The sequence below is a fragment of the Gymnogyps californianus genome, chromosome 2 (assembly GCF_018139145.2).
Source record: "Gymnogyps californianus isolate 813 chromosome 2, ASM1813914v2, whole genome shotgun sequence".
In the NCBI taxonomy this organism is placed as follows: Eukaryota; Metazoa; Chordata; class Aves; order Accipitriformes; family Cathartidae; genus Gymnogyps; species Gymnogyps californianus.
In genome coordinates this window covers 145,500,356-145,522,208 of record NC_059472.1, presented here as the reverse complement: position 1 = coordinate 145,522,208, position 21,853 = coordinate 145,500,356, and the positions used below count along the sequence as shown (strand labels likewise).

Here is a 21,853-nt window from a genome sequence, read left to right as displayed (position 1 = left end):
TCTTACCATCAGGTTTTTTGCAAACAGAGAAGTAACTTTCATTGCACGATCCTGTCTTCCAGGCTCCAGCGATGTCTAGATAGACACAGCCTATTTTCTGCTTTGGCTCCCCTTCAGCCCATTTAGTATACTTCATTCTCCAGTTATCAATCCATTCATAACGCCCATTGGTCTAAGAACAAAACAAATCAACAGGAATGATTAAACTCTAAGCATTAAACATTCCTTCATCAGTCAAATGTCTGTCTATGCAGCACCTTGTGCTAGAAGGTTTTTTTTAGAAATCAATAACAAATACAAATGGCTCAAACTTTTAAATTTATGCTGTGACAAGCAGCTATTCATTGAGAAATACAGCAGCGCAACAAATGCTTTTCAGCAAAAGGAAATGCAGAGCAAGTGACACTGAATTCATTTTGAACTTAACAAAACTGTTAATTTGGGACTAATAAAAATTTCATTTAAAATAATTGGTAGGAGTGAAAGTCTGACGACTAATTTTTGTACTATCTATTTCCCCCCAAATTTAAAGAAATGTAGATTATTTTAACTTAAAGTATGTTTAAAAACTTAATCATTTCCCTCCAAAGCTGGTGAACTCAGTGAATTATCCTGTTGACTAGGTTAGGGGAATCTTTTGGTTTTTAGGAAGTGGTGTGTTATGTTCACTCATTTGTATTTCTTTCACGTGTTCAGCCAAATGGAATGAATGTGTGACAAGTGTCTGTGCCAAGAAGAAAGGGTAGTGTATTTTAACATCCAGAAAGTATCAAGATATCAAAGAACTGGGAGAGGGGAGACAAATAAAATTAAATTAGGTAAGCCAGTTAACTATTTGGCTAACTATCCTCAAAAACGTTGAAAGAGTCATAGCAACAGCACCTTATTCTATTCCTGAAAATTAGATATTGTTATTTAGAACAAATGCTTTCCACTGGACGTCTTAAAATATGTGGATTTTATCTCAAATACACCATATATACAAAGAGATATTTCAAGATGCTAGCTGAAAATGTCTTGTTTGGAAGTGCACAGAGTGTAATATCACAGAAAAAGTGTGAAAAATGTGTAATATATGCAATTTAATCAGAGTAATGGAAGAGAACGGATTCCTACGAGTAAATCTGACAGTACCTAAAAGTATTTAGGACCAAGATATAAACTAATACACTAAAGAGAGATAAGACGACTTTTCAGTTTCTGATTTGTCCATAAGAGAAGCAGCATCATGTTCAATTAGTTTGATGTTCTTACCACGTTACTGTTAAGACCAATCCACGTAGGCACCCCATACTTTAATATCTTTAGCCACAGGAACGAATGACTATAGGGGTCTAAGACGCTGGAAAGGTCAAATTGATCACGTTTGCAGTTTTTTCGTGCATCCTCCCATTTCATTTTGGTATGGATGAACAAATAACTACTGTTACCATAACGGATAATGCTGGATGGGGATGAACTTGTAGAAGGCAGAAACTCAGCATCTGTAAAATAAAGGATGAAAAAAGACTCATATACTTGTTCAAAAGGGGATTATGATTTCACTGTGGTTGCAAATAGAATTAAACAGAAAGCCTTTTTTCTTGATTTCATATTCCCTGACTTTTGATCAGCATGTGTTAGATGTGCTATTCTTTACGCCACCATCAGTAGCAAAAATGAATTACAAAGCTGTAGAAAGGAAAAGAGCTGCTTAAAGCAACTTCTGACAAGGAGCAAAGGATCATTCTGTATAATCCTCCAGAACAGTATTACTGAAATGAATTAGGATTAGATTGGGTCACAATTTCTTTAATAAAATATTTTTTTATCAAAAGCAATGTTTTGCAGAGACTGTGTTGTTTTCCAGGGATTTTTTTACCAGAGAAAAGAAAAACTCCACAACAGACCAGTCCTTAAAAATCAATCAGATATTTAAATCCAGGTTTTCACTGCTTTTTAATTTCCTTTTTGGAGGTGAATTAGCTCAAGTTCAGTGCGGGTGAGTTACAGTTGCACTCCAGACAGTTCATGCTACATGTACAAGCCAGTATTTTCCAGAACATGTTTTGAAAGCCAATGTGTTCAGAAAATGACAGACAAAATCATGGAACAAATATCATGTCAAGGGTCACACTAAACACAAAGATGCAGATACAAATTCCAGCTCAGGAAGGCAGCAACACGGCAGTTACTGGGAAGGGTCAGCTGAAAGTAGTGACTCTAACTGGACCTCTGACCACATATGACCCTTCTGTTCCTGCCTGAAAAACAATTTGTGGATGTATCTTTATTGGAAGTGAAATGATGTTGAAATCCACACACCCAAGCAATTCCCTGAAAACCATAAGGTTTGATTGTGTTTTAACTAAAAAGACAAGTACCTGCATGAATTTGGCATATATATCCTCTGTTGTTATCACAACTCTCATCAGCCCACTTCCCTGCTTCCTTAACAGGATTGTTTCTCATGACAACACAATCAGCCTCGAGGCAAAAAGATATAAAATCAGTTACAAATAGCTAGAAGAAGGAAGTAATGAAACTTTTGTCCCCCTTTTACATCTTCAGACACAAGTAATGTGGCTTTACTCTCATATCCTTTTAACATTTAAGAGCATAAATTTTATGATGTGGAGGTTCTGTTCCTCTTGCACTTCACAACTTTCTTAACGTTGCTCTCTCTTGCGCAACATTGGGGTGGATAAGCAGACCAGAGAAATTCCAGTATTCTCATTTCTCCAGGCATACAGCATGGAGAGAAGGAAAGCCACAGACAATCATCTCACAAAAGAAGTGAAATCAACTATTGTAGGAAAGACCAGCTAACTTTGCCCCAGAAAAAAACCCTGGACCCTCAATGGGCAATGCAACATTTCTGACATATCAGTCTCTTCAAATTTATTGTTGCAAGCTGTAATAGTACACACAGCAAAATTAGAACTGCTCCTGCCCAAAGGCAGCCATTGATCTGTCAGTACCACCCTTACAGTGACATTTCAACTTCTCTGACATGGACACGATAGCTAGAACCTATGTTAGCACATATTAAACAAACAGTGATGAATGCAAAAGGCTGCGTGGGTACAAATGGTTTTGTGCAATGAAGCATCCATATTTATTTTATTCTATTTACTTATTTGGTTTTGCTGTCCAGGAGGAGATGCACAGAGAAACACTCCATTTGTAAGTGAAATGCATTGAGATTTAAATCTTTCAAACTGAACAGTTGCATAGTATTTTGTATTAACTATGATAACTTATTTTTTGCTAAGGTCAAGTAAACTTAAAAATAAATCTGAAATTTATAAAATAAAAACTTTATAAGTTTTCACAGAAGACTTCATAGAAATCCTACTGCTTTTCATAAAGAAGGCGGCATTCAAGAGAAATAGAGCAAGTACTATAATGTGCTGTAGTTCCATAGCACAGAACTATCTAAACACGTAAGAACAGAGAGAAGAACTCTATGACCTATCAGATCAGTTTGTATGACAGAGAAATAGGGGAAGTGATTTTCTTTTTTTTTTCGTAAAAACTGAATGGCTGTCTTTTTATAGAAGCATGTCCTTTCCGCAAATGTGACTGACAGAATTTGCTTTTATATAAGACATGGCTCTTTGCGGCAAATGTTTGTAAGTAAGTGCCCCTTGCAAGCTACATGCCAACTGAGAAACCTGCTAAGTTCAGGCACAACTGTGGTCAGAGGACTAGGACGATGTACTCATTCAGTGTGCTTTTGAGGCAAATGCCATGAGGCAGGAATCCCACTGTCCTCTTTACCAGAGCCTTTGAGCGAATGCAGGGTGAACACAGAAGCAGTGTAGCCTTCACGGACATAGAAAACTGAAATCTGAAACCAATCTTTGTATGAGCACTCCACAGATCCTGTCACCAGCTAATACAGCAACTGCCCAAGGGCTCAAAATCATTCATTCTATTTGGATTTACATTTGACATGTATAAAAGTATGAAAGTAATAATAAATCAAGCAGTAACATATCTCAGATCCCAACAAATGCGTAAATGCAACCTAAAATCAAATTTCAGTGAACAGTTTGTGATTGCTATTTACCTGGCCATCATATGAGTATAAATCCATATGTCCTGATGGGAAGCCTTTGGCCCAGTTTGTAAAGTAAACTCCTGTTCCATCTGTCCAGAGGAACCTCAGTTCATGATTTATATCATTTAATCCAATCCATGTATCAGTAACAAAATCTTTCATATGTAAGGTGAGGAAAGCTAGAGTAAAAAAAGGCAAAGAAAAAGAGAAATACTTTTAATGAAGGACAATTGAAATGTCTGGCCTCGCTGAGATTGGTGAGAGTAAATATTTTTTCTGAAATACAGAACACTTCATTGTTGACAACACAAGCAGGTAAGATGAAAAGGAGGTGACTTTGAGTTTAATGAAGAGGGAACCAGATATATAACTGTTGCTTTGGGCAAAATACTTCAGCTAAGTATCTAACCTGGTACTGGGATGAATCCCAAAAGCATGATAAAAATGCTTTTTATAATGTCTCAAGACATTTTTGAATCCTAGTCCCACAATTGACTTAGAAATATACAGCCGTGTAGATCACATACATTTTTGATAATCCCACCAGAGTGGTTACCCCTCAATGGCATCAGACAGCACCATTGAGCACCTACCACTTGTGCATCTGCTGTTATAGTAGTGCAAGTAAGTAGTGCTGTTATAGGACTGCAAGCATGTTTCCTCTCTCCCTGGAACACCTGGGCAATAGCCTGCACTGTCTTAGGAGGGAGCAGAATGCACAAGCGACATGCTTAAAATGAGTCCCAACAGAACTATTTATCACAAGCAAATCAATTACCACAGCTTTGCACAGTCCAGGAAGGTGTTTATGTGTCTTAGCTAGCATGGCTAGCTCACAAATAGAGCAGGCTAGGTCAGCTGGCATTCATCAACCTGCTAATCCACAATACATCAAACGCTGTGATAAAATGAACATATCATGGCTTTTGCCAACTGCTGCAGTCATTGTTATGAGCTTACTTTTTTCTGCAAACAATAGATGAATTTCTGTCTGCTTTATCAACTGTTCACCTTCCTTTAGTCTTCGAAAATGAATGCAACTTACACTTTCAGGAATGAAACCTGTAGATTTCTTTGCCAAATGTTAGGGTTGCTGTTCTACCAGAAACTGTAACAGGAACTCAAGCCTTTATGCCTACATTGCCAGCAATAACAATAGTTCTGTGCTAATAGCTTTATTGTTCATTTCTCTTTTACCTAGAATTCAAGCCTGTGCATGAACCAACCACCTGAAATCTGTACTGCAGAAATTATGTTGAATAAGAATTTAACTACGTTTGAAAAGTGAAAGTCTGATTCTTTATCTCTTCACATGTGGAAAACATAAGTTGTACTAAGTTCATGTCAGCAGTCTAAATTTAAACTATTTAATTGCTCAGACTACAACACAGAATTGTTTTACAATGGTTGATTTTTCAGTATGCTCTTTTGAGTTCACAAACAGTGTGTGTTGTGCAACATCTGTTTCTCATCACTGTAGTATAAAACAGTATTTCTAAAAAGAGGGTGTTATTAACATCTATCAAAATCTTCCCCAATTTTTAATTTGAATGTGTGCCATGTTTATTCAAGTATGAGGTAATTTCCCTCTGCTCATCTCCCCAAGTCATGGATGCAGGTCTTAGGTTCATTAAAATAAGCTCCTCTAGTGAAAAGAATGGCACATCTATGTGGTGAGTTGTGGGTAGGTGTATGAGCAGTCAAACCTCTGCCCCAAGCTGCCCAGAGACAGCAAGTTCTCATCCTAAAGGTGTTCTGCTTGAGTTAATAGGAAAGCCACGCAGCAAGTTAATGCCACCTAGTGAAACTACATCATTTGGAACAGAAATTACTGGGTCCAGCTTGCATCATGTGTAAGCAGAATAAGCACTACTTTGGCTGCCAGGACAATATACATGTGTGTATATATATCTAAGTCAACATTAAAATTCGGTAGATTCAGGTGAAAACTTCATTGTAAATTTCTAAAAATTGTATGTTTTGGAACAAAAATCAGATGTGCAATCATTATTCAAATCCTATCTATATTCACACAAATACAACAGCCATCCTGTAAAGATTAAATGTCATCTCATCTAGTTGTTACAAAACTATACACAGTACCTTGCACTTGTTCATTAGGGATGGTGGCCAGGTTTCCTCCTAAATTCATGCAAGCTGTTCGTGCAACATGCCAAGTGACACGTTCATCTTCTGTAGATCCAAATATTTTGTAACACTAAAACATGAACAAATTCTCTATATATTATCTTTACTCCAATATCCCTCACAGATTGAAAACTACTGCTTTAAGCAAAGCAGGATGGAGAAAAGGCAGTAAAATAATGCATTTATCAGAAAAAAACACATTCAGCTTAAAATGAGCTTTTTGTGCTGGTCCTTGTTCTATATAAAATTAAAGGTCTCAAGAAAGTGTTTTGCTCAACAAGACACATACTGGATTTGATCTGAAATCCCTAGAAAATAAGCAAAACCTGACTTTTTATAGACAGCTAACAGTGGTAAGTTATGCATGACTGATATTAGTCTGCCTGTTTATTTATTTGACTCTACAAGGCATACCGTGGTAGTAAAGTTAAGGAAGACAAAATGTATTCAGTACTGAAAAAGCATTACGGTTTGGTTAAAAAACATCAAGATCAAAGCATCAATACTTCAGAAACTCTGTCTAAACTCTTTAGGAAATGCATATCAAAAGGTTTGAAGAGATGACTAGAGAATGACTTTTGTCAACTGCAACTGAATATGCTCATCTGCCACTTCATTAGAAGCATCAAAAAAGCACCTTTCCTGCAAAACAGTGGATGGGCAAACAAAGAAAGAAAAGCATGCAGGCGTCAACCAGCTCTCTGCAAAAAATAACAGTATTTTACTCTAATAAGAAACAGTATTATTAAATAATTCCCTTGTTTTCTATTTAATACTTTGCCAAACATCCAACACGCACTGTATTTGTTATGGTACCTTATTATGAAAGGAAAGCCAAGTTGGATGACATCCTCTTGGAGTTGAAAATGTTGTTGGAGGAACAGTTGAATTAATGGAACTGTTGTGCCTTTCACATATGTAGGCATTTGGATAACCACAGTTTATATCATTCCAAAATCCTGAATGTAAGATAAATGGGGGACTGTATGACACCACATCCAGAGCTGGTTAAATGGAAATCCATTTCACTCATTCTTACACAAAGTGCTTTTAGTTGAAAGATAAGATCAAATCCTCAGAGTCTCTCAGTTTATTATCATTCTATATCAGCATCTAGGATAAATATGTCACTTGAAGCACACTGTAATTACAGAATGTTAAAAGCTGTGTAGAACAAGGTAATAGAAATATCAATTTTATAGTGGCACATTAGGCCAATTTTAATAAAAAATATAAAACAGTTGTATAGCAATCACAACCACAGGCCTCTATCAGAGCTTCCCCATGCTAGGCTTCAGGTAAACACAAGAGCACTATTAAGTCCTGAATATAATACTATAGTCTACTTCTATAACATTTTACAAGAGAACAAAAAAAAGGGGGGAAGGGGTGCCTCTCAGAAGGAAAAAAAGTTGTGACACAAACGCACAAATAATGAAATTCAGGAACAAACATATAAAACTTACCTAAATTCTTATACATAACTACACAGTTTTCATCATTATTTGCAAAGTTAGGTTCATGTGGCGCCCATGCCAAATAATTCACCGGAGTGCCATCCATCCAGCTTAAGAAAAACAATCCAACAAAACAGTTCTTTCACATACAAATAGAATTGCTTCCATGTTACAGAAAGTAATTTTGCAATATGTTTAATATAGCCATTCATAGTTTAAGGTGTACAAGGTTTTTTGACCAATTTGCCTCTTCGCTAATTGCACTAAACTTACTCTCTGTGCAAAGACATAGGGTATGTGTTGAAGTTGTGTTTACTCTGCATTTAAGCAATATGCTTAATACCACTTTTGCAACTGGTAGGACAATACTTAAAATAATCATTCAAGCCAACATGAAAGCCAAACATCATTTCAGCATGAGAGAGCCCAGATGCTCACCATTTCCCCCAAGTCATACATTCCCTGTGCCTATTACAGAGATAAGAGATTTTATTCATAACACTGGTAAAATGCTTGATCTTCCCCCCATGCAGAGGAAAAGGGCATGACAAACCATCTACAAGGAAATTCCTGTGACAATGTGCCTTACCATAAGGTAAAATACAAACATTGAAAAAGTTGTACATCCATGTAGATTAAACAATAAAGAACAAAATCATAACCAGGCAACCAAACATTTATTAGGAGACATGTTCCTGTTGGACTGCAAGTGACAGAGGTGCCCAGGTTTGCCCTTCAGGCACATACACAAGATACTTCACTTAAAAGTATATTCATCTTAGGATCCCTACAAAAACAATGGAATGGCAGAGACACCTGCTTTTCAGAAGGTGATCTGGCCCATCTAACATCCTAATTATCCTCTGGAGGGTCCTCATTGTCACTGTGGACTATAAAGAGAACCAAGAACTACTAGGCATCTATCCAGGCACTTCAGGACCCAGACTGAACTGAATCCAGGCCTAAATTAGCATCACATGTAAAAATCAATATGGTGCTGCATACTGACATTCAGAAAAGCTTGCAGAAAACCTGCTTATCCTCACAGTGCATCTGAAGTTATATAATGGCAACAGCTATCTTTGTTCTACAAAAAGAAAATAGGTTGCATTTTTCCCTTTATTACAGTCTGTTCCCAACAGTTAAGGAGGGGGAAAAAGAACATTTTTACTTACCAAAAATCTTATATATTTTGAGTTGGGGCATCTATTTATATTTTCAATATAAATCATTGAATAAAGGAAAATAGAATTCCTGAATAAAAATTCAAAATACATTATCTGCAGTGTAATTTTCCTGCTAGCTTTGAGTGATTTCTATTTAGGAAACATGCAGTATTTGTCCTGGATGATCTGGAGCTAAATTAATATGGAATTAAACCATTTGAGAATACAACCATGTTTAAATTAAGACTCAAAGCTAGGTAAGCCCTTTGAAAATCTATGCCCTATTGAGTTAACTTGTTTGGTCCCACAGACTACAAAATCTTAAAACAAACAGTAAAGCAGAACTTTCCAAATCTAATAGATGTGATGTAAACTTATAAAAAAAAAGTTAATGCTTTTATATTGTTAAAGAATAAGTCAAATTTTAGGGTTTATGGATCTACTTTAGCTTCCAGTGGTGTGAAGGAGAAATTCCATTTACTTGAAAAGGAGTTGGTCTTCTATGAAGAAAAAATTTCACCAGTATCAACAGGCAATACTTTGTAAAAATTACCTATATTAGCTATATTTTATTGGAGTATGGACAAGGCAGACAACAGCTGAGGGCAAAATTCAGATCAAGCTTTTTTCCTGCTATAATCAAATATAGAATAACAGTAGTATTAGTAGGGTGAGAATGCCTAACAACAGAAATGGGATTAAAAAAAAGTGGATTAAATATAATGGCACATTGTGGTATATTTACTACAGAATACATTTTTACAGCCTTCATAATCAAGAAACACTACATATGGCAGTCCCTCAGAATTCAGAGGAAAAACATTCTCATTTGCTTGACAGGCCACGATTTCATTCAAGCACTTCATTATTTTTGCTCTGCGCAGTAGATTCCTTTATTTTAAAGCACAATGCAAGACTGATGGTTCTAGTTGGCCTACCTCGCCCGTTGGTCAACACTCAGTTGTAAACCAATGAAATATGAATCCTCTTTGCCATTTTTCAAGATCTAGAATGTAAAGATTAAAATTGTATAAATGTCCTCTTTTTATCATAGAAATCTATTATGTTAATAAGTAATATACGTCTGACTGACAGAGGATATGAACTGCTATATTCTCTAGCTACAACATTTAAGTTAAAGCAGCTCACAGCTGACAGTCCACAGTCAAACTTCACCATTGGCCAAAAGGTGTGGTCACTATATCAACACTTCTCACAGTCTTACTTGAAAGTCACTGAAATCAGCACCTCTTGCACAGTCTCTGCAGCGGATATCATCTGACAAATTTCTTGCAAGGGACAAGCCTTCCTACAATTTGGATATAAAGTGATATAGGCCCTTGTGTCATCTCACTGCCACTCTTCAGCCAGCTCAGGAAAAGTTTTATGTAGTTCAAATCTGACTTCTAAGCACACTCCTGATTAAAAGAAGTTGGCCTCAAAAGAGTATAAACAGGCAACCAACCCCAGCCACCTAGGAAATATCATTTAAAAGCTCTTTCTCATGGCATAATCCATGCCTCAAGTTGTTCTTCCTGCATAATTATATTCTCCCCACAAGAAGAAGGAGGCAAAGGAGCAAACTTGAGGACCAAAAAGAGGCTGCTAGGTAGACTACATCCCAGATACACTGACAAGATCAAAAGCCAATGTTCTGAGTGTTGCATGTAAGCCGATATTTGTTTTGATCCACTGCTTAAGATATCTTGAGTTTACCTATTGATAAACTTTACTTCCAGTTAACTCACCCACCTTACAGAATCGTAGCTCACAAGTATAATACTTCTTGCTAAAATGAAGCCACAGATCAATTAAAAATGAGAATTAAGATTTACCTTAGCACATTACCAGTTGCAGATAGATATAATGTGGTGTAACTGCCACACTGAATAGGAAAAGCAGATAATGATCTGTTTAATGCTTACTGTGCTTATTTCTATACAGAATACCAAAGCAAAATTGTCCTCATCTCAGCTATGAAACAATCTAAAAAAAGACTTGAGTTTGTTCTTCATATTAATCTGGCTTAATGCTACTGCAATTTCATTATCATAAAACTTGTAGGGAGAACACCAGGGTGAAAAGGATTCCTGCCCATGCTCACTTGTTTTGGATGATTTATTCCATAGTATTAATGATTTTTCTTACATATCGCTGGAGGAACTTTCTTTCACTTTCACTCTCAATGACGGCAAGGTCTCCAAAGTTCCTTTTGCAGAACTCCCGACCTTTTTCCATAGGAACACTCTCCGTGCTGAAATAATATTGTTTGTCTCCATGTATAATCCATCCATCCTCAGTAGTCTCGTATTCTGTAAGATAAATGGTAAGCTAACTGTATTGTTCCTGAGATACAAGACATTCTCATTAGTAAAATTTTAAAAATACTTTTAAACATACACACACACAAATAGTAATAGCAATAACACTTACTGGGTGCAGGAGATTCTGTTGGTTCAGGCTTTACACTTGCCCCTGTAAGAAAGAAATATTTATTATGATTGTACACTTTCTGCTGCAAGAGAATATATTTATTATGATTGATAGACATGTTTTTCTATTGACATTGAATTTTATGGTTGGCAATGGATTTAACACCAAAAGCTAGAAGGAACTAAATAGCCTAAATCTTTTCTTTTTGGTACACTATTCAATTTTAAATACATATTCTTGTTCCCTGAGGCTATTCCTTATATGGAAGGTATTATAAAACACCTTGAAATTTACCTGAATTAAGTAATTACTTTTGGTATTCAGTGGATGCAGAAAACCTTATGTCCCAAAGCATTAACTCTATTAAGACAGTCCTGTATCTCCCCTCTCTCCTTTCCCCAGGTCACTTATACATGAATTCTGGCTTAAACCAGAGGCAGCAGGAATGCAGGCTGGGTTATCTTCTTCCGTGGTGCCCTAGCTACTACAGAGTGAGGTTCTTTCCATCTTTCTCTGGTTGAGAAGAACTTCTATCTGGATCTTAAAAATTTCCCTAGATAAAATTTCACAGGAAAAGATCCCAAGAAATTAACTGATCCTTTCTGAAAAGAAGACTTCAGGCTAAAGAATTCCCATTTGGCTTTGCTAAGGCGTCATGGAGATGGCATCCTGGATGGCATCATTAGCATCTCGGGAAAACAATTTCTAATACAGGAGATCTCTGTCTTCATAGGTTTACCAATTTATTTTGTGCTAAAATATAATATCTCACAGATACTGGCATTTAATAAGAAATTCTCTGCCTAAGAAATTCTTTTACCAATATAAAGCAGAGCTGGTACTTTATTGTCAATAATCTAACGCAGCATCTTTATTTTGCTCTCTTCCCTCCCAATATAAGAATGTAGTAAAATGTTTAAATGCGCACTTTCTAAAATATTCGAACTTAGGCAGGTGCACTGCTTGTGGAACTCAACATTTCCCTAAATTATGAATTTCGTCTTGATGTCTTCAAAAAATAAAAAGCATCCAAACTCAGATCTCAAGAGAATTTAGCAAGAAGCCAACATGTGAGTATAAAACCCAGTCAAAGCAAAATAAAGTATCTTGAAACCAGGCTCCATCTTGCAACTACAGATTCAATTAGCTGACAAAACAGTACCTGAGCCAAGTAAAGGAGGGAGTTTTCACACATAAAATTCAAGTATGAACTGATTTGCAAACTGTTTTCTAATAACTTGAAAGTCAACTAAGAAAAAAATTCCAAAATAGGATTTGTTGGAGAAGGCATGAACTTCTCTAAATGAAAACTCAAAAGTGAATGTGAATATTCAAAGTAACATTTTTTATTTTTCAAGTATCACATTCCCCCTTCTGAAATCATAGAGAAAGATCAGTGAGAAGTCCCAGCAGGGCAGCAAAGGCTCTGTATCTTTAAATGCATCAAAGACATGGAAATCCTTATACCACTTCAATATTTCACATTCCACAGGGAACCATTCCGATAAACAGGTTTTGAAATTTTTTATTTCTTAAAGTTAAGGAAAAAATCAACTGAGAATCTTTTCATATTATACTAATACACAGGAGTAAGTGATACCTTTTTTTATCTGGCAAATCCATCCATATAGATAATCACAGTGCCTGTCATTCCAAAGCATGCTGGAATCGCCACTGATCTCTGCACAAAGTTCAATTCCTTGATAATTATTGGGTTCTCCAAAGCCCCAGTTTTCATACCTCACCTATGACAGAAAGGTTTTGTGAAGATTCTGTTATATAGAAAGAAAATAATGGAGGGAGGAGACAGCATCAAACCACAGACCTACAACTTGTTTCTACTGTCAGTTTAAAAACTTAGAGGAAACCAGAATCTCCCCATGCAAATGCTGACATTTCAAACTTTTTTTCAGATTGCAACTGGACTGCAGCTTAGATAACAGTTTTTTCTGATCACACCTGGAAGAATATTGACATTTTTAATAGGACCTAAATTCTGTAAAATTCATCTAATAACAATGATGGGGCGTGCTACATGTTGGTATTAAACTAAGTAAATATCCTGTATGAGTAAAATAGTAGGACATTATTGAGACACAACAAAAATGCTGGCATTTTTCTGAGAAAAAAGTTACTGCTATTCTAATTTTCCTGTATAAACTCCAGTTTCAGTTTTCTGTACGGTAAACTTCCATCACTATATTCTGACCAACCTTGCATGAAATACACCCACATCTCCAAAACCACTTTTGTTTCTACAGTTTTATATCTTAGTCTAAAGTACAGACAAGTCACACTGGCATAAAACAACTGTCTTCAGCTCCACGGAATGTAGGCCATTTCAGATAAAGATCTAATTAGCAAAGAAGAGAAATACTAAAGATGGACTATTTTACTCAAAAAATCCTTGCATTTATAAGAACATCCTTTTAGTCTGCATTAACTTAATTTTCTTGTTGATTCAATGCACATTTTCTTATCAAAAATCAGTATGTTTTAGCCAAAAAAATCAAGCCATGAAATTGCTATTCATAAGCTTTCCTAAAGAGAGCATGATACAGTAGAGGGTTATGATTAAGCATAAAATTACACAGAAACACATACACCACACATACTTGAGAAGCACAGGGAATGCAAAATAACAGCTGTGGAAAATTAAATCACTCACTGGAGATCCATCACTCCAAACAAAGCCATCATCAGGATTCAAGTAATATAAGCCCATCCAGAAATGCTGGTGGTAATAGCCATTGTTCCTAAAAAAAACCCAAAAATAATAAATGTCCCACTTATAAGAAGTTTAAACATAAAACCAAAACTAATAAGGGCATTACAATATTTTTAATAATCTATCATTCACAACAGTTAATAAGCTTCTCTAAAAATAATCCTTAAAGCTGTTAGAAACAATAACAACCAGGGTGGAAATTAATTAAAATGCAACCCCTTCTAGCTGTTATCACTGTACATGAACTCAGTTTGAAATACTGACCAAGAAAATGTCCAGATCCAATCCAACTCCTGAAAATAAAGTGACTTAATACTTTTGTATAATGGTTCAATAGCTACTGTTGATCCATTTATCAACTCTCCATTTTCTCTGTAGAGGCACTTACGGTTTCCAAACACAAACTTACTTGCTGCAGTTGAATCACATTTAAAAAAAAGCACCTTAAACTAATTCTTGTCAGCAAGCAGACACACTTTACTGATTTATCTGAACTTATTGAGTCAATTTGTTGTAATGCAGCATCTGGGACTTCTTCCTTACTATAAGTATGCAGCTGGGATTCTAGTACGGTTGTAGCATTTTGCAAGGCTGCCATGTTTCAGTCTTGCTTCCTAGTTAGACAGGGATGTACAAGTTCATTGAGCCCAGTCTATTCAGGTCATATTGCAAGTGTTACCTTTTTAAGAGCATTTGATTTCATTCAGAAATCTTAGACATGCTTTTTACAGTCCAGGGACTTACTAACCTTATTTACATTCCCTGTGTAGGAAAACATGAATCTGAAGTTGCTTCTTCTTTCTGACTAGTTCATAAAAATGACCATCAATCAACATATTGTCCAGATTTATATCACAACTGTTACCCTATTTGTACACTTGCTGATGTGAAAACAAGTGGCATCTGTGGTAATTTTATAATATCCCCAAATCCACAGTAAATATTTTTACATCAGATGATAAATGTTGCCTCAACTAGATATCTTGCCAATCTCATTTTAGCATTAGCTTCTGGAGTGATTGCTGCTAGTCATACAACTCCTGCTATTTCATCAGCTCTACTTTTTTGCTATGTATGTGTTTGATACAGATGCAGATAATGAATCCAGACTGGCTTATACTGAAGTAAAAACATATACCTAAAATTAAATACTTCAGAAAGATCAAAAGGTGAATTAAAGTGAATGGATGACCACACTACAGATACTCACGCAATAGAACGCCATATCACATACTGTTCTTCTTTACCATTAATGGAGGCCAGATCTCCTCCTATAGCTCGACAAAACTCTTGAGATTCAAGCCATGTTTTCTTTTGGTCTCCTCTTGAAAAAGGCTAAAAAGAGCATTTTGCAATCAGACAAAATAGACCATATAGGTCACAAGATCAAGAAACATCAGCTACCCAAAAGCAATTCATTTACAATTCACTTGTTCTGTGGGGATTACAGAAACTTTGAATATAGGGTTTATGAGTGTTCACCTCTGTGAAACACAGCCTTAGTATGAGTATCTTTAAGCCAAGTTAGCAAACTGCATTGCTGACAGGAGTATCTGCTGCAAGACAACAACTAGGAGAAAGGCACTTTTAATCTTAAAAGAATGGGAAATTCAATCTTAAAAGAATGGGAAATTAAGATCATATCAGACCTGAAGATCAGACTTTAACAGAATGAACAAAATCATGAGCATTTCAATAGATGGGAACAAGACCTCTACATATAATCTCTAAATAAGCTTATGAAACAGTAAGACATATGTATACCAATTTTTATTGCATATATGTGCAGCAAATAGAAACTACCTTAATGCAGCAATAAGCAACATACTTACTTTGAAACAGAAGCTAATACGATTGTTTGAGTCCCAACCTTCTGGACATCGGGGAATAGGAGTTGTTGTAGGAACAGGTGGAAGCGTCACTCCCTCTGCCCACACTTTGCACAGGAACTTTGCCTTTTCTTCACATTTTATTACATCCCATAATCCACCTGCAATTCCAGTCCTCATGGCAACGCAGCCCGGCTTTCTTCCTGGTTGTAAACAGGAATGCACAAAAGTAACATTTAGGGAGTTGTAAGAATTTAGAAAACTTCATATTCTATCCTGACAGACATTAAGTCTTTGTATAGAGTCAAAAATGTTTCTAGTGTTAGAGCAGGTCCAGAGGACAGCCATGAAAATGATGAGGGGGCTGGAACACCTCTCCTAAGAAGAAAGGCTGAGGGAGTGGGGTTGTTTAGCCTGGAGAAGAGAAGGCTCCAGGGAGACTTTATCGCGGCCATTCAATATATAATGGGGGCTTATAAGTAAGGTGGAGAAAGACTTTTTACCAGGGCCTGTAGTGACAGGACAAGGGGGAACAGTTTTAAAATGAAAGAGAGTAGGTTTAGATTGGACATAAGGAAGAAATTTTTCTACTATGAGGGTGGTGAGATACTGGAACAGATTGCCCAGAGAAGTTGTGGGTGCCTCATCATTGGAAATGTTCAAGGTCAGGTTGGACAGGGCTTTGAGCCACCTGATCTAGTGCAAGACGTCCTGCCCATGGCGGGGGGGGGACGACTAGATGATCTTTAAATGTCCCTTCCAGCCCAAACCACTCTGTGATTCTATGATTCTAATTCATGGGGAGGGCAAAAAAAAAAAAAAAAACAGGCAAAAAAATCTGTGGTTCATCCACATCTGAGATACTGAATTGTGCCTCACATCAAATCACCTCCAGTGGCTGACTCTAGCAACATCATAACCTGCGATCCAACAAATTCTCCCCTAAAACTGAAGATGTGGTTAGAGCTAGTTTCTCAAATTTGTCTAATTTGACTATGATTTTCAAAAATGAACTTGCTATATATAGGCCTAGTATTGGCTTCATGGTCTACACAGCCTTACCACTCCACCTGACGCATTCAAATCAGCATTTAGGCACCGAAATTAAAGAGAATCAGAGGATCTCCTGAAAGGCAAATGCAACACGCCAGAACCTTGAAGGCTGACAACCTTCCCCTTTCTGATGTGACCATGTCAGAGATGAAATGACCTTCCACCCATATAATTTTATTAGAATAGAAAAAAATAACAAAGTCTTCATCAACAAAACTTAGTAAATAAGGAAATCACAATGAATCTAGCAAAGATATTAACTAAAAAAAGATTAAACACAAATCTTCCCTTGGCCTTCTTGTCCTTCCCTACAATCCCATTTTCTCTAGAACCAGAGATGCTTCATGCATCCTGTGATCTCACACACCTCAGTACATGCAGTGAGCAAGTGTACTATGAGATATGGCTGAACCAGCCAGACTTGCAAGCAGGGTGCAATATGCCTGCAGAGATTGCTCTTCCAGAGTAGTACAGACACAGACTTTCCCAGAACAGACACAAATCAGAAACTTGATCTCAGTTTAAAGTTTCTTCCCAAGCTCATGTTAAAAACTCATTTCAGCACTAAGCAGGAAGTTAGCAACAGCACTGCATGCTTGAGAAAGCAGCCAGATATATTTGAGAGCAATTAGTCGTTATACCACCAAGCAAGGGCTGAGAAATGAAGTAAAAAAAACCAAGTAGTGAGCAATGTATTTTGGGCACTGGACTCATTAAACACTACAGAGCCATACCTACCAGGCATTTCAGAATTCCAGTGTGTAAATAAGACTGATTCACCATTAGCCCACTTGAACGTTCCCTTTTCTTCTACATCCGAAAGTCCAATCCAAAAGTATCTTTCTGTTCTCAGCCCAACCAGGCTAGTCAGATAGGCTTGTTCATATCTGTTCAAAAGAACACAACCATTAAATTAATACTGTAAAATTTATTTTAAAAAGTTGTAAAAGGCTTGCTATTCTCTCAGAATTACTGCTGTACCTTCTTGAAAGCATAGCCTGGATGGATTTACTTGAACAAAGTGCATAACAAAACATTACATACTAGATATTTTGTAAGCTTCAGTACCAGAGTATTCTGCCTTCTCTTCAGATGTCCAGTGAAGAAAGTGTCATAATCACAGACCGACATGAAATTGGTGGGAAAGAAGAAACCTGACATGACTTATGTGTTATACCACTGTATTTTTTGAGAGTTTCTAGTACCCTTGTATTTTAATGACTTCTTGTTTCAGGCAAATCCAAAACTGGAAAAGGAATCTCAGCATTATTGAAGAAATACACAAAAGTAGAGGCTAGAGTAGTATGATACTAAATTATCAAACTAAGGAACACTGCAAATTAGATCCAATGATCATGCAAGAAAAGTTATGTTTGGGAAACAAACCTATGTAGAGGTAAAGTCTGTCATAGTTCATTATGGTGTTTAAACAGCTCTTAAGAAATCAAAGCAAATAAAAGAAGTCTTCCCTTAACAAGGTATAGTCTGAAGACCACATTAATGTTAAACCATTTTTGACAGCTGCAGTGCTACCTACATTTAGAGAGCTACCATTCATGACAGCTAGAGCTTGCACACTAGAACATATCTATTTAGATTACATAGAAACAAATAAGAGAAAGTATAAAGCATCGAGTCAACTGCAAGCAAAATAAGCTGTTTCTTAACCCTAACTTTCATTTTCCTAATATTCCACATTCAATAATGTGCACCAATTGTTCAGAAAGTTAGCACACACTGAACCCTGGCTGAATTGCAATGGATTTTCAGGTACCAAGCAGTTTTATCATCATTTGGTTTCTTATTTAATTTTTTTAAAAGTAGCTCAATTCTGAGAAGACGAGATAGGTGAAAATTATATCCTCTTGCTCATTTGAACTACCTATTGAAAGGAATTCAGAGCCATATCTCTTCATTTAATAATCAAAATTGGATTCTGCATCCCTCACTCAAGTAAAACCTATCCTCAAGCCACTACAATTAAGGAAACAGAAAACATAATTCTATTTTTTTCCTTGACATAACCATCTACATCAATACTAATTTCACAGCCATCACCTATTTTTCCTTTAAAATGAATTCCTGGATTTGAATATACATGCAAAAACTGTGAGAAGTTCTGTATCTACAGATAGCTGTCCTCTCAAGCAAGATTTTTATCCAGATCAGAGTCTTTGATATTCAGATGACGCTAGATGTTAAATCCTCATGTGATCCCCTTATGCAAGTCGGCTTTTACATACCTGTCTTCAATAGTTGCTAAAAAGGCCTGATGCCTTCCACAGGTTTGATTTGCTTGAGAAAATGATACAAATGTATTTCCAATGAAGTAACAATAAAAACCATGTCTTTTCCAACCCTGTCAAAATAAACATTAAGTGATCACATATGTTGTAGCTTTTCTAAACTTCTTAAAAAAAAAAAAAAACAGAAAAGAAAAAAAACAACAAAACAAAACTGATTTATACCACTGTCAGCTAACCGTTAGACAAAGGAACAACTGAACTGGAAAAGCCAAACTGGAAACAGACAGGATCAAAGCTTTTTAAAATTTTGTTTCATAAAACAATTTTTCACATATAATAAATTTTTAATTAGTGCATTCCTCTTATAAAGGCATGAGAGGCTTTGCTGTGCACCTTTAGTGCTCAGTATAGGATTATAACTAGTACATAGGCATTGTGCAATCATAAGAATGGTCTCGAGAAGCAAATTTCAGCTCGGCTTTTCAGAAAGGGAACGACACCTCAAACAAGTTTGTTTATTATTAACTAACATTAATACTCTCTTCTAATGTTATGTCATTCAAACGTCATTAACTCAGGAATATGCTTACAGAGGAAAAGTTTGCTGTGACCAGCCACAATTCACACAAATTTTCTTCTGATCTTTTTCAGTTTCTCACCTATGAGAGACTTTTTTCTACAGCAATGCACTTAGTTCTCTAGGCAAGGATAACATCCATAAGCATTAGGATCCCTTTATCTTCTCCAACAGTTGAATATTTGTAAGGTTCCCAGGTACTCTTTTACAGATACTGGGAGTAAACATCAAAGACTTCCTCTGCAGCTGTGTAAAGCAGATTTGGGAGAAAAGGCAATTTCTTCATGGAAGACAAAAACCCAGTAAGATTTCCTATAACATAACAAATTACAGTAGGTTTTTTGGAATGACTGAGTGTTATGTTACCAGAAGGCGAGCATTACCAAATAAACAATAGATCCACTGGCAGTTCAGAAGGAGCACAATGGATTCATTTTGCTCAGGCACTAGTAACAAATTCTTCAAAGTAGAGAGCACTGCCAGAGACCACAGCAAAGCCTTGACAATAGTATGTAGACAGGCACACACCCTTCCTGCTGTGAATAATTTTGAAGAAAATTGTAGGCAGAGCTGAAGAGCAACTGCTGGTACAGGCAAATTCCTTAGGAAGGCTTGAATGCCAACCACGTAAAAATGAGCTGCTGCAGGGACAACAGGTTTGAGTTTTGGTTTAAGCTCTGGAAAAAGAAAGGGAGCATCCAGAGCCAAATGACAGTCAGAGCCTAGATTTATTCATATGTATCACCTATCCCATCTGCCATAGAAATGAGAAGGCCAACTGTTCTAATGATGACAACACAGAACCCATTTTTCCTGTTTTATCTGTCGCCTAGGTGGCATTTTCTCCTCTTAATCATTCCTAGCAGCCTATTCAGATCAGACAGCTTTTTCTTCACTTACTCTCTGGCAGCCCATGTCAACAGTTTCCTCTTCTGTAGGAGCTTCTGACATGGGTTTCCTTTTACAGATGTAACCAATTTTCTTTTCACAAGAATGGTCTGCCCAAAATCCATCCTGAACATAAGAAGAGAGCGTCACCGTCAAGTGGGATTTAGTCTTCAAAAAGGGTGCTTTATGCTTTTAAGTATTTAATTATTTTTTGCTAGCTTTAAAAGAAGCAAAATCTACATCTAAGTTCAGTACTTAATTCCAACCTCATTCCAGCCTCAATTCTACTGGGGCTGATTCACCATTGGCTTACACTTTCTTTGATTATTTACCTTTCTGAAAAGCAAACCCTTGGAGGTGACAGCAATACACCATCTTCACAAAGACTACTGATTTAATAAGCATACAGGAGGAAAGGGAGATGTCATCTCTCCCCACAGAAATCCAGCTGCAACAGAAAAAAACCCAGAAGACTACATTCCTTAGTTAACATTTATATCAAACTTTGAAGATGCAGAAAGTTCCTTGTCAAAGTTAGAATTAACATTGTTACTCCTCATACTACAGATTCTCAGAAGAAACAATGACATTCAGTGGGAGCTGTACTGAAAGTAAGGAACCTCACACCATGTTCCTGCTACATTTCACATACATTTTGGTTCAACAGATGAACTAAGGTATTGGGAGAGGAAGAGAAACCCCTGTGCAAAGCACTCTCTCACCTGTGCCTTAAAGACTCCACTTCTGTAAAATTAAAATCATAGCAGTTCGTGGCAATTTCTTTCTTTTTTTTTTCCTTGCCCCTCTCTGCCCCCTTCCCCCCCCAAAAATGTAAGATAATCATCATGGTAATACACAGTCCCTTGTGCCACAATACGCAAAGTCCTCAAGAGCCTCAACAAACCCTGATTCCAGCAAAAACTCTTCCAAAGCTCAACACTACTGCCTACAACAATGAAGAACCCTGGGATGTTCAGCTGGTGCTTGTTTCTTCTCTGTCCTACGCTGACTGCAAAGCAAATCCATTGGTAGCTGTCTCATCATCTCCTACCATTTCTTTCTCAGTCTCACTAGGCTGGTAGGCATTTCAAATAACAACCCAAAACTCTGACCTTCTCAGCCTGGAAGAAATCAGCACAACTTTCAGAACTTTTAGACTTCTTCAACACAGGAAAACTTACTCTGAAGCTTTGGCTCTCTAGTTGCAGAAAGATCCTTTGCTGTCTTCCTGTAACTGTGTCTTCACTGGGAAATTCATACAGTAATTTCTAGGGACTTCTTAC

The 21,853-nt window shown here is 36.7% G+C and overlaps 1 protein-coding gene across 3 annotated transcripts in view; it reads right to left on the bottom strand.

Annotated features, from left to right (window-relative positions):
• LOC127012528 (macrophage mannose receptor 1-like) overlaps positions 1–21,853 on the bottom strand; it is a 64,728-nt gene that overhangs the window by 11,423 nt on the left and 31,452 nt on the right. For all 3 annotated transcript variants that reach the window (XM_050890665.1, XM_050890664.1, XM_050890666.1), the window contains 17 exons: positions 20,583–20,696; positions 19,103–19,218; positions 17,598–17,746; positions 15,810–16,009; positions 15,188–15,312; positions 13,918–14,005; positions 12,850–12,994; positions 11,250–11,291; positions 10,965–11,128; positions 9,755–9,822; positions 7,660–7,760; positions 7,010–7,152; positions 6,149–6,263; positions 4,055–4,224; positions 2,364–2,466; positions 1,255–1,484; positions 7–172 (listed from right to left, as the gene is read on the bottom strand). In XM_050890665.1, the coding sequence (XP_050746622.1) occupies positions 7–172; positions 1,255–1,484; positions 2,364–2,466; positions 4,055–4,224; positions 6,149–6,263; positions 7,010–7,152; positions 7,660–7,760; positions 9,755–9,822; positions 10,965–11,128; positions 11,250–11,291; positions 12,850–12,994; positions 13,918–14,005; positions 15,188–15,312; positions 15,810–16,009; positions 17,598–17,746; positions 19,103–19,218; positions 20,583–20,696 (2,239 nt within the window). The remainder of the gene's footprint in view (positions 1–6; positions 173–1,254; positions 1,485–2,363; positions 2,467–4,054; positions 4,225–6,148; positions 6,264–7,009; positions 7,153–7,659; positions 7,761–9,754; positions 9,823–10,964; positions 11,129–11,249; positions 11,292–12,849; positions 12,995–13,917; positions 14,006–15,187; positions 15,313–15,809; positions 16,010–17,597; positions 17,747–19,102; positions 19,219–20,582; positions 20,697–21,853) is intronic.